The 12,239-nt window shown below is 54.5% G+C and overlaps 1 protein-coding gene across 12 annotated transcripts in view; it reads left to right on the top strand.

Annotated features, from left to right (window-relative positions):
• TLE3 (TLE family member 3, transcriptional corepressor) overlaps positions 1–10,329 on the top strand; it is a 47,915-nt gene extending 37,586 nt beyond the window's left edge. For 3 of the 12 annotated variants that reach the window (XM_053594239.1, XM_053594238.1, XM_053594231.1), the window contains exons 10-20: positions 487–537; positions 1,180–1,332; positions 1,692–1,824; positions 2,369–2,553; positions 3,248–3,324; positions 4,186–4,435; positions 4,731–4,978; positions 5,943–6,090; positions 6,839–6,989; positions 7,918–7,994; positions 9,087–10,329. In XM_053594239.1, the coding sequence (XP_053450214.1) occupies positions 487–537; positions 1,180–1,332; positions 1,692–1,824; positions 2,369–2,553; positions 3,248–3,324; positions 4,186–4,435; positions 4,731–4,978; positions 5,943–6,090; positions 6,839–6,989; positions 7,918–7,994; positions 9,087–9,194 (1,581 nt within the window). In that variant the 3' untranslated portion in view covers positions 9,195–10,329. Of the gene's footprint in view, positions 1–486; positions 538–1,179; positions 1,333–1,691; positions 1,834–2,368; positions 2,569–3,247; positions 3,325–4,185; positions 4,436–4,730; positions 4,979–5,942; positions 6,091–6,838; positions 6,990–7,917; positions 7,995–9,086 lie in introns of all 12 variants that reach the window. The other 9 variants (XM_053594235.1, XM_053594234.1, XM_053594229.1 and 6 more) reach the window with 3 other exon arrangements.
• Positions 10,330–12,239: the final 1,910 nt, after the last annotated feature.

The raw sequence follows: 12,239 nt of genomic DNA, 5'->3' as shown, positions 1-12,239 counted from the left end.
GGGAAGGGGAAACGGGTGCTGGGACTCAGTGGTCTTGCCCCCAGCCCTCTTCAGTCACCAGGCTGCTCCGTGGCCGTGGGCACACGGCACACTTGATTTTCCCTGCATATCTGTGAGACTCACGTGTCCCGCCGTGGGGTGGATGATGAAGTGAGAGTAGCACTCTGCACTGACTTGTGAGTCACAGAGAATATAAACCCAGTGGGAAAGATGGTTCTGGCATCAGAGAGACAAGTTACGAGGCAGCCCTTAGGGAGAGGGGACAGGTGTCAGTGAGGCTGCCCAGTGGCAGGCAGTGAAGTAACTGCAGAGCTGGGGAGGCTGGGCTGGGAGACCGGGCCCCCGAGGAGCTAAGCTCGTCGAGGGGAGAAGCAGAGGAGGAAGAAGCTGGACTTTTGGGTTTTGCTCAGGGCCAGGCTGGCAGAAGGAGGGATGGGAAGGACATGGCCTCTTACTGGCCAGTTGGCCTCTCTCTGTTGGTTGCAGGATAGTGACGGGGACAAGAGTGACGATCTGGTGGTGGATGTCTCCAATGAGGTACGAGCAGGCCTGGGTTGCAGGGAGGCTCTTGGTTTGGGATGATTTGGGACAGGTCCTTCCAGGAGGGAGATCTGTCCTCTGTTCTGGCACTACTGGCAGCCTGAGCAGGGTAACAATGTCTTGGGGTATTGAGGTCAGGAAGGGCCTTGCTGCCTTGGGGCTGGGCCTTTGTGGGCACTGAGGGCTTCCTGCCGTGGGTCCCAGAGAAAGATCCTCAAAGATCCCAGGTAGAGGCCAGCTTCTGTTCTCTATGTTCCTTCAGGTCAGCTATGCCCACCCCTCCCTCAACCTCCCCCACCTTATTGAGGTGAGAGTTGAGCCCCCAGGGTCAGCCCCAGCAGGGTAGGAGGAGCTGGAAGGAATCCACACCAGGGCAAGCCCAGCAGCACTGATGGGAGTCTTGAACTTGAGTTTGATCTGGGGCAGGTCACTACTCTTCCCTCCTAGGCCTCAGTCTCCCATCTGTGGGATGAAGGGTCAGACTAGATGGTTAAGAGCTGGTGCCCCCTGTTGGGAACCCCTAGTCTTTCAGCCATGCTCTTCTCCCCATCACCATGCCCCCCCTTTCCCCCTCCCAAACCAGGGAAGATGCCAGTCTGGCTGTAGCTGGCAGCACATCTCTGTCACTTGTATTCTCAGGACCCAGCAACGCCCCGGGTCAGCCCCGCACACTCCCCTCCTGAGAATGGGCTTGATAAGGCCCGTGGCCTGAAAAAGGATGCCCCTACCAGTCCCGCCTCTGTGGCCTCTTCCAGCAGCACACCCTCCTCCAAGACCAAAGACCTTGGTCACGTAAGTGGGTCTGTGAGGCGGCTGGGAATGGGGAGGGGATGATCAGGGGCTGGAACTAGAGAGGCACTGATTGGAGGGCAGAGGTGAAGACCTAAAAGACTCTGACTTTACTGCCTGCCAGCTGCGCCTTGTACAAGTTAGTTAACATTTCTGAGCCTTGGTTTCTGCCTCTGTAAAATAGTAGTGACACCACAGTCCCCGCCCAGTGTGATTGGGCAAGGACGGAGAGGCTCTTCAGCAGAAGGTTCATAACCGGTGCTGGTGCTGGGTGTCTTGCTGGTTCCGTACGAGGTGTTATGCCCAGCTAGGAGAAAGGAGTCCTCATGGCTTCCCTTGGTCTCTGCATCTTCCCTCTTTAGAATGACAAATCTTCCACCCCGGGGCTCAAGTCCAATACACCAACTCCGAGGAATGATGCCCCAACTCCAGGCACCAGCACGACCCCAGGGCTCCGGTCCATGCCGGGCAAGCCTCCAGGCATGGACCCGATAGGTATAATGGGTAGGCACCAAGGGCTGGGGTGTTGGGGGTGGGGGTGGGGGGTGCCAGTAGGGAGTCTGCCCCAGGCCAGGGCTGGGGCCAGAGCACAGGGAGCATGTCCATGCTGGGGCTTTCCTAGGGCCTTTGCGGGCTTCATGGTCAAGTTTGAGGAGAAGATGGATCTTTGAGACTTCAACACTGACTTCAGGGTTTACTGGGGCCACTGCTAGGCCAGGCATGTGGAAGGAGCACCAGATAAGTCAGGCAGGGTGCCCCAGATCTGTTCCCACTCTGTCCTTAGTTCTTCCAGGCCTGCACAAGCCCCTTCCCTGGGCCTCCATGCCTGCTCTGTAAAAGGAGGTGGGTACATCTCTCAGCTCTAAGAGGAGCCTGAAGACAGGGATCCCTTCAATCTGAGAGGACTGCCTGGAGCAGGCAGCTATAGAACATAGAAAGGATTGCTGCTGGGTAGAGGGGGCCGTGGCCTTGTCCTGTCAGGGTGAGGAGGGTCTGGTCCCTTGAGGTTCGTCCATTGCTGACACCTGCCTTCCCACAGCCTCTGCCCTGCGCACGCCCATCTCCATCACTAGCTCCTATGCGGCACCCTTTGCCATGATGGGCCACCATGAGATGAACGGATCCCTCACCAGCCCTAGTGCCTATGCAGGTCTCCACAACATCCCACCCCAGATGAGTGCTGCTGCTGCTGCCGCTGCTGCCGCCTACGGCCGATCGCCAATGGTGAGCTTTGGAGCTGTACGTAGACCTTTTGGCTCCTTTCTTGGGGACTGGGCACGGTGTGGGGAACTAGTGGGGATTGAGGGGCCTTCTGGTCTCAAAGCCAGGCAGCTGCCTGCACAGGGAGAAGAAGGATTATCAGAAATGTCTGAGGTTTAAACCAGAGGGCATGGGCTTTGGGGTCACCACCCAACAGCGTATTAGTCCTCTCAGGACCTCATATAAAGTGGCCTCTCTGGACTACCCCTTTTCTATCTGGGAAAAGAGGCTGACAGATACCTTTTTGGGCCTGGGGAAGTGGGAATCCCAAAGTGAGTCATGTAACAAATGTCCACAGAGCAGGGATTTGGTAAATGGGACTGGTTATAGCAAGAAATGTCTTGTTACTATGAAGGAACTCTTAGTTTGGGGGTTGGCAGAAAGAGGTTCCTTTTCAGGAGATAGTTTCTGTCTTTGCCTCTTGTTCCTGGGTGGCCTCCTGTCCATGTGAGGCCTGCTAAGGCACCAGGGGAGGAGAGGAGAGGGCCAGGGAACTGGGTCAGAGCTGGGGTCTGAGCTGTGAGCACTCTCTGCTCTGCTTATCTCCTGGCTTCCCCAGAGGGTGAGCTGTGCGGTCAGGGGTCAGTGCCCAGTGGGTGGGGTGGAGGAGGTGGGGTGGTGGCGGCACTGACTAAGGGCTTCCTTGTCTGCCTTACAGGTTGGTTTTGACCCTCACCCCCCATTGCGGGCCACAGGCCTTCCCTCAAGCTTGGCCTCCATTCCTGGAGGGAAACCGTAAGCTTTGGCTATACTTGTTGCATGCTTTGAGAGACGGGCAGGGGAGGGTGCCACCCTTGTCCTCTAACCCTGAGTTTGCCCTGGTGCATATCTGCTGGATAAGGTATCTGTCCCTCTAGAGGGACTTAGGCCAGGCTGTACCCCAGGAAACTGCTGCCACATCTCACTCCTGACCTGCCTTAGAGGTACCCTCTAAAAGAGGAGGTGGGGGCTGCTGAGTACATAGTCACTGTGCCCTGGGAGAGAAGGAGCGCTCCGAGCCACATCACACGGAGCTTCCAGGAGCGTTGGGGACGCCTTTGCTGGCAAGGCCCGTGGGCTGCTGTGCACAGACCCTTCCCAGCCTCCAGCATTCCATCCCTGGAGGGCAAAGGCACGGTTGTTGGGAAATTGGAAGGCTGAGCATACGTGCAGTGCTGGGACACTGCCTGACACAGTGCTCACATCATCAGGGAAGGTCTCGCTGTTAATGGAGAAAGTACCCAGAGCAGCCTGAGGCAGTAGCCAGGCCAAGCATGCACCCTACTGGGGCCATGTTTCTCTTTGGAGGGACACACAGATTTCCCTCCTTAATACCCCTGGCTCCTAAAGCAGGAGGTAACATTTCAGCGGGGTCCTTTCCAGGGTAGGGGGACAGAGAAGGCATGCCAGATGCCTGTGGAGCTTGTGATCTGATTTGGAGCAAGGATGTATGAATGGGAGAAAAAAATCAAGTTTGGAATGGGAAGCAGTCCCCAGCCTAGTGAGAATATTAGGCTTCACGAGGCAGGAGCCTGGCCACTCTGTGTGGGTGACCTGTGCAGGAGCTGTGGGAACTTTGAGGGTGGATGGCAGAAGTGACAGTTCTCACCTTTTCAGAGCGTACTCTTTCCACGTGAGTGCTGATGGGCAGATGCAGCCCGTGCCCTTCCCCCACGATGCCCTGGCAGGCCCCGGCATCCCAAGACACGCCCGGCAGATCAACACGCTCAGCCACGGGGAGGTGGTGTGTGCCGTGACCATCAGCAACCCCACGCGGCATGTCTATACAGGGGGCAAGGGCTGTGTGAAGATCTGGGACATTAGCCAGCCGGGTAGCAAGAGCCCCATCTCCCAGCTGGACTGCCTGGTGAGAACCCCAGGTTGCGGCCTCTTCTCCAGTGGGCAGAGGGGGGAGGCCTAGCATTCAGCCCCACATGGGCTGAGCAACTTTGGGCAAGCTGTCTAACCTCTCTGGGCCCCAGTTATACCATCTCTAAGTAGGGATGGCACTGACCTGCAGGGGATTGTGAGGAAATGCATGAATTATTGAAGGATTGTGAACTTGAGGAGTAGGGGCATCTGGCAGCTGCCAGGTGTGAAGGGAGGCTGTGAGCTGGGGTGGTGGGAGTGGGCAGCACTCAACCTGCCCCTTCTCTCTTCAGAATAGGGACAACTACATCCGCTCCTGCAAGCTGCTCCCTGATGGGCGCACGCTCATTGTGGGTGGTGAGGCCAGCACGCTTACCATCTGGGACCTGGCCTCACCCACACCCCGCATCAAGGCCGAGCTGACATCCTCAGCTCCAGCCTGTTACGCCCTGGCCATCAGTCCTGACGCCAAAGTCTGCTTCTCCTGCTGCAGTGATGGGAATATCGCCGTCTGGGACCTGCACAACCAGACCCTGGTCAGGTAAGGGCAGCAGGAGGGAATGTTACCAGTGCCTCGTCCTGGGGAAGTTTGCTCCCCTCTGGCCCAGCCTTGTTTGCTGTGACTTTGGCCCTATGTGCCTAGGGCTTCCCAGGTGAAAAGGCAGCACACCCTGCCTGTGTGGGATAGTGGAGCCTTAGAGAGGGCCATGGAGAGGAGGTGGAGTTGAGATTAGCCGAGCAAGGGGAGAGGATGGGATTCAAGACCTGGAGACAGGCGCAGGTGAGCAGTATCACCTGGTGGTGAACCATGGGGTCTTGGGACTCAAGCACTGGGTTTGAATCTTGTCTCCACTTTAACTGTGTGCAAGTCACTTAACCCCTTGTGTCTCCACCTCTCCCTGTGTCACACGGGAACAGCGTTGCATCTTCTCTGAGCTACCCCGCAGTGTGAAGGCAGGCAGGAGCGGCTGGCCTTGTTTGCCATCTGTGTTATTCGCGTTGTCCATAGGCAAGTCTGTGGCTTCCACCCTGTGGTTCACACAGGGTGAGAAGGATAGATTAAGAGGCCAAATTGGGGACTTACTGGGTGCAGGCTAAGGAGCTATGTCCTGAAGGCAGTGGGCTGCTTTCTTGTTATCAGTCGCCTCCCTAGAAACTTCTCCAGGGCCTTCCTGCCTGCCTCACCTTCCTGAGTGTCCAGTTCCACCCCCTCCACAGCAACGTGGGCTTGCTAAAGGCCTGCCCTGGGGAGACTCAGTCTTAGGTGGCCGGTGTGAGGTCCCGTTTTTTACCCCCATTTCCCTGGGGGCCTGCCCCTGGGCACAGCCCTGAGGTGGAGTAGGAGAGGGGCTGGGCCTAGCTGTTCTGCAGACTTACCAAGGGACATAGCACAACCCCCTTCTGGGCCTCAATCTCTTCTTCCGGTCAGTCTACCCGGGACGGCTGCCAGCCTGGCGGTCAGTGGTTCACTGGGGCTCACCCTCCTCCCTGCTTGCTCTTTGTAGGCAGTTCCAGGGCCACACTGATGGGGCCAGCTGTATAGACATCTCCCATGATGGCACCAAGCTGTGGACCGGGGGCCTGGACAACACCGTGCGCTCCTGGGACCTGCGTGAGGGCCGACAGCTGCAGCAGCACGACTTCACTTCCCAGGTGTGCGGCCTGAGACTCTCTCCTCCCTGCCCTCTGGGGCCCAGTGGCCAAGTCGGGGGACAAAAGGGCACTCAGAGGGTGCTCATTGCCAAGGGACCAACCTTAACCATCTGGGAAGGCTTCCTGGAGGGAGCAGCAGTGAAATAGAGTGCACTAGGCCTTGGAGTTAGACATACTTGACCCAACTGGGATTCGAGGCCTTTCTCCACTACTGTTGAGCTCTTGGTCCTTGGCGTCCTCATTTGCGGGATGGAAGTGATGGTAGTTCGCCCCTAGGGTCTGATGTGAGCACCTGAAATGATAGCTCTAGAAACCTTAGCCATAAACCTGACTAATAGAAAGGGTTCCGTAAATGCTAAGTCTCACTGTTCCTTGTTATCTTTATTACTTTAATATTTTAATCTTAAATATTTAGTATTTTATTTACTGACTTTTAAGGAAAGGTAGAAATCACCTAGACAAAAAGGTTAACTTTGGAAGTAGAGTCTGCTCCCTCTAGGTTTGAGTCCTGGCTGTGCTGTTTACTTTCTAGAGTCAACAGCCTCTTAGAGCCTCAGCCTCAGCTTGCTCACCTATACGATGGGTGTGGAGAAGGGTACCCCTTGCCCCCGGGGTAGTGGTCAGGTGGTGGGGTCATGTTTTACAGATGGTAGGGGTGGGCCGGGGAGAGCCTCTGAGCTGACCCTTGGGAAGCTCCTCTACCCTTGAGGGCAGGGAATGCTGAGTGTCTGACCCCCCCACATCATAGATCTTCTCCCTGGGTTATTGCCCCACCGGAGAGTGGCTGGCCGTGGGCATGGAGAGCAGCAATGTGGAGGTGCTGCACCACACCAAGCCTGACAAATACCAGTTGCATCTGCATGAGAGCTGCGTGCTGTCCCTCAAGTTTGCCTACTGTGGTGAGCCTGGGTGGGCCCAGGCCCGATAGAGGGAGGTGGGGAGCCAGGGCAGCAGGCCCAACAGGGTCAGCCCCCTGCCTTTGGTGTACAGATGAGGGGCCCAAATCCCATGGAAAAAGCATAACCTGGGGTGCCAAATCAGGCCTCCTACCCCTGGGCCCAGGCTCTTTCAATACCTTTTGGGCATCTTGACTTTTGGATACAGATGTCATCATTGAGTACTGAGCTCTCAGGACACTGGGCCAGAGCTAGTCCTTCTTGTCCTGGGGTAAAGGAGCAGGACATAAGCAATTCTTCCTGGTGGTGACAACCACAGGCTTTGACATTTGTGTGCCCCTGGGCTAGAATGTCTGCTCCTCTGCTGACAAGCTGTGTACCCTTGAGCGTATCCCACCCTCTGAACCCTCGTAGATTTTTCTCTGTGGTCGAGAACAGCATGGTGCCTGCCACATGACTTTGGGGCAGCATTAGCGTGCTGATAGATACAGCGCTTGGCAGGGTGCCTGCTCAGAGGATGGGCGCCTGCCAACTGACTGCTGTCTTTGCTGGGTCTCTAGACTCCCAGGACTTTGCTATGTACAATACTTCCTGCCACCTTCTAGTAGTAGAATTTAGGAGGGTCAGAAAACCTTCATGGCTTTATAAGAATCTTTTGGGAGGAGTATAATCACTGCAGTTAACTTTAAAACTACCTTTACCCAGCCCCCCGTAACCTTCCCCCTAGATTGCAGGGAAAGGCATTCTGGGGGTGGGGGGGTAGCTATGTGTCATGTTTGCAAAAATGCCTCTCAGACATGGAGAGCCGTGCTGAGCACTAGTTAGCAGTTTTCAGTGTGTTTCTATGGCAGCCGGCCACATCTGGGGGCAGGTCTTGCTTCAGAGGGCAGCAGGCTATAACCTGAGGATGTGTTTGTCTCCCCCCCCCCAGGCAAGTGGTTCGTGAGCACCGGGAAAGATAACCTTCTCAACGCCTGGAGGACGCCTTACGGAGCCAGCATATTCCAGGTAGCTCTTACCATCTCAGTCCTCTGACCCATTCTACTTGGAATTAGGACTTGGTAGTGCTGACTGGGGTGAAGACAGTGACAGGGAGAACAGGAGGCACCTGCAGCCAGGGTCAGATCTGCCCTGGCCACTTCTCTGCCCCTGCCTGATGGGGGTCAGGATGGGTTCTTCAGGGGACAGGACTTGGGGACTTCAGCGGGGACACACCACTCTGCCGCTAATGACTTCCAACCCCGGAGGGCAAGGGCTTTTAAGCAGAGGCTCTTGTGGGATTTAGAGAGTGAGGAGTTAAAAATATGCTCTTTGCTCTGATTTGGATGCTGTGCGTTCACGGGAAAGGTGCCGGGCGAGCAGCCTTTTCAGAGCATGTTACCTGTTCACAGAAATTAGTGTTTCTGCCTGGTGGGAAGTGGGATGGGAAAGGGAGGGCGCAGAAAAGGAGAAGAGGGAAGGAAGAGGCACTTTGTAATTTTTCAGGATCCTGGGCCCAGCATGCGTGCCCACACGACACACACATGCACACACACACTCCCTCTTACACTCACACGGCCTCTCCACACATGTGCTCATTCAGATACACACTTGTTCCCTCATGTCCACTCACACTCCTGTGCCCTCCCTCAGTCCATAGGCCAGGTGCTGGAACCGCACTGTGTCCGATGTGTCACATGTTACTTTCAGAGTCTCTCTAGTTACCCTAACTCCTTCAAAAATTAGGTTCCATCCTTTTCCTCACGCGGAGGGCTGAGCTTCTGGCCTGTTCCCAGCTCAAAAGAGAAAGCTCATGCTACAGTATTCTGTTTGGGTCATTATTCCTTAGTTTAAAGGTCACGTTGGAGCCCCTTACTGAGCTTTTCCTTATGGAGAAGCAGGTGGAGAGAGAATCCAGAAACTGCTTTCCTGGGTGGAGGCTTAAAGTCTCCTAGGCCATGTCTCTGCTGCGCAGTGCTTCAGGCTGGAGCGTCAGAGGGGACGGGGCGGGGGGCTGGATTCTGAGAGCACGGAGCTGGTATCGAGCTGAGAAAATGAATTCTCTTATCTTTCTTTCTCCTGCACCCCGGTGCGCCTTGTTACTGCTTCTCCCTCCTCCAGTCTAAAGAATCCTCGTCCGTCTTGAGTTGTGACATTTCAGCGGATGACAAATATATTGTAACAGGCTCTGGTGACAAGAAGGCCACAGTTTATGAGGTCATCTACTAAACAAGGACTCCGACAGGGCTGTCAAACTCTGGGAGAAACCAACTCGGCTCTGACAGGGAGCCCTCTGGGCGAGGGCCCCCGAGGACGGCAGAGGAGGGGCAGCGAGCAGCCCAGCGTTCCGGGGCTGCGCTCCGGCAGGCTGAGAGGGTGTGTGCCCCTGTCCGGTCTGGACTCTGTGTGCGGATTGACGTGTGTCTGCAGACTCAGATGGATCTTTCTCTGCCTCCTCCCCCTTAACAATGCTGGCACGTGCTACAAATAGATTTATTTGGAGGTTTATGGCTCCGGGTCCCCACAGACACCCATGTCATGAATCTCTGTCTTTTCCTCCCCTTTCTTTTGACCCGTCCCCTCTGCCTCTGGTCAGGGATGCTGGAGTGGACCACATTGTTGTACTAGGGGAGGGAGGATCTCTTTTTCCCTATTGTGCAGTGCACAAGGTTTGTGAAAAATGTAAATAACAGACTTCCTATCTCGGACTGATCAGTGGGGGAGGAAGCCCCTTCCCACCAGAAACTCTCGCCGTGTATTTCGCCTGCTGTATTTGTAATCCACTCGTGGTGGTGGCTTTTTTTTTTTTTTTAAACAGATGGTCCAATCTGGGAAGGGGAGGTAGGGGAAGGGGAGGAGAGGAAGAGTGGGGAGAAAAACCTTAGGGTGCAAAAAAGGAGCTGCAACTGGCAACCAGACTGAACGCAGGGTGCCCTCCAGGACAAGTGTGCCTCTGTGTACGTCTAGCTCGAGTGCCAGCCAGGCGGATGGACCGAGGGACAGCACTGAGACTGGGTCCAGCCTGGGCTCCCATGCATAGAGACTGCGGAGCTTGCTGTGGTCTCCTGGGCTCCGGCTGCCCCTTGCCCTGTCTCCCCCTCTCTCAGGCGTCTGTCCGTCGCTCGTTCTGTCTTTTCCCCCCTCAGCCTCCGTCTTTCTCTTTGGTGCATACTTGGTTATTGTGACAAGAAATGGACGTTCAAAGAAATCCCCTCCAGCCCTTCTTAATCTTTGGACACAGCCTAAAAAGGACAAAAAGTTAGAGGAAAGCATAGCAACTCAGCTCAGGGAGCTACCAGAGAAAAATAGCAACTGATGTGGGTGCTTTTTTTTTTTTTTTAATTTGAATAAAAAGAATTAGAAGCGATGTCCTTTTATAAAATGCCTTTTCCCCTTTTTCTGCCTCCAGCCCCTTCTTCTTCCCCTCAAAAGGGGAAATGTACTAACCCTACAGGGTTGTGAGCGACAAGGTTAGCTCCCCTCGCCCCATGTTGTGCAGGGCAGAGGGGCTCCTGGGGTGGGGGGGGGAACACAGATCTTGGCACACTGTGGAGATTTCCTTGCAACTTTCATTTTCTCTTAGGGGCCCGAACAGGTTATCAGTAGAATACTATCTGGCAGGTACCACTTTTGGTACCAAAATGTTCTGAGAGGTATTAGGATTTTGTTTTTTCTTTTTTTTTTTCTTCTTTTAAAGAAAGCTAAAGGCCACTGTGAGTCCTGGTGGTGGGCTCTCCATGGATGTAGCATATGGAAGCTAATTTTTATACCGCATTTTTATGGATTATTTTATAATGTGTGATTCTGTCTGGTAAGGAGGAAGGAGGGGCTGCAGCGGAAACCACCCGTCTTTGATGACGTTGCTCCCCGGCTGAGCAGCGTCCCTGACGCGGTGGGGAGGCCTGACGTGGAGGCCGGCACCACACCCTGTGCCTTCCCGAGGCTGGGGGCATGGGGCGTCTGGAGTCAGTCTGGGCCTCAGATGTTCACCCGTCACCTCTTGTTAAAACTCTAGCCAGAAGGGAGGGCGAGGGGTAGAAGAAAGTTATTCCTGAAGAAAAAAAGAAAATGAAAAGTCATTGTAATGAGCTGTTTTTATATTTTTAAAAGTTACTATTTAAAGGTTGGTTTGATTGTTGTGTTTTAATTGCCCCTCCTCCCAGTCTCTCAGTCCTCCCTATGAAGAGAGCCAGGCCACTGTCCCTCCTCACATTCTGGAGACTGGGCCTGTTCCCTTGTCACAGAGGCCCACTCTGGCCACAAGAGCTCTTCTGGTTTCATAGCACCCCCGGGCCACCGCCCCCACCCTTAATGCTATCTGCAGGTGCAGGACAGTGAGGGATAGGGCTGTCTCACAGTTTCATACCTACGTCACCTCCCAGCTAAGTGCCTGGGAGTGGTGGGGTGGGAGCTGGATTTTCTCTGGGTAGATGGGCAGGGCAGAACCCACTGAGGGGAAAGAGGGCCACAGGTTGACACCAAAGTATTGTACACCTGTCAATGCAAAACTTTTTGGAAAAAAATTAAATGTAATGAACTTCAAGTGATACTTGGAAGTGTCTATGAACCTCTGGCCATAGGACAGTGGCCTGGATCCTGAGAACCTGCACTGTTTTATTTTGAGTGTTAACTCAAAATAGGGACAGGAAAATCCTAACCTGTTAACTGAGATGTGGCTGAGAGATCCTTCATCTCTTTGTCACAAAGATGTGTTTTAGAATGATTCAGAAGGAAGGATTTGCAGAAAGAACAGGCCAAGAAATGTAGGCAGGTCAGTGTCCCTGGAGAGGCAGGGCTGGGAGGGAAGAGGAAAGTGCTAGACTCTGCTGAACCCCAGACCAGAGGGAGTTCCCAGCACCCATTAGTGGAATCGCTTAGAATTGGAGACTAACATGGTCTGCTGTAATTCATTTTGGCAAAGTCATTATAAATCAGCACGGACAAGTGCTTCCTGTCATTTCATCACAAGAAAGAGAATTTAACATTTACAAAAAGGAGGAGCAACAATCCTTACGCACAGTCTTTATTCCACCCCCAGAAAGGAGAGCTCTCCTCGCTGCAACACAGGAGAGGGCTAGTCCTCAGTCTTGGAGAGGAGGCTGACAGGTAGGAGGGAACTGGCCTGAAGGCGCAGGACTGGACGGGCTTCACTTGCGTGTGGAACATCACCCCTTCAGACCCCAGCTTTCTCCTTTGTGCACATCTACACATCGCAGCAGAGGGCTAGAAGGCCAGTGGCAAGCTCAGGCTTGGGCCACATGGACGTTCTGTGTG

This window comes from Nycticebus coucang, chromosome 6 (genome assembly GCF_027406575.1).
Source record: "Nycticebus coucang isolate mNycCou1 chromosome 6, mNycCou1.pri, whole genome shotgun sequence".
NCBI lineage: Eukaryota > Metazoa > Chordata > Mammalia > Primates > Lorisidae > Nycticebus > Nycticebus coucang.
This window is presented reverse-complemented; position numbering and strand designations above follow the sequence as displayed.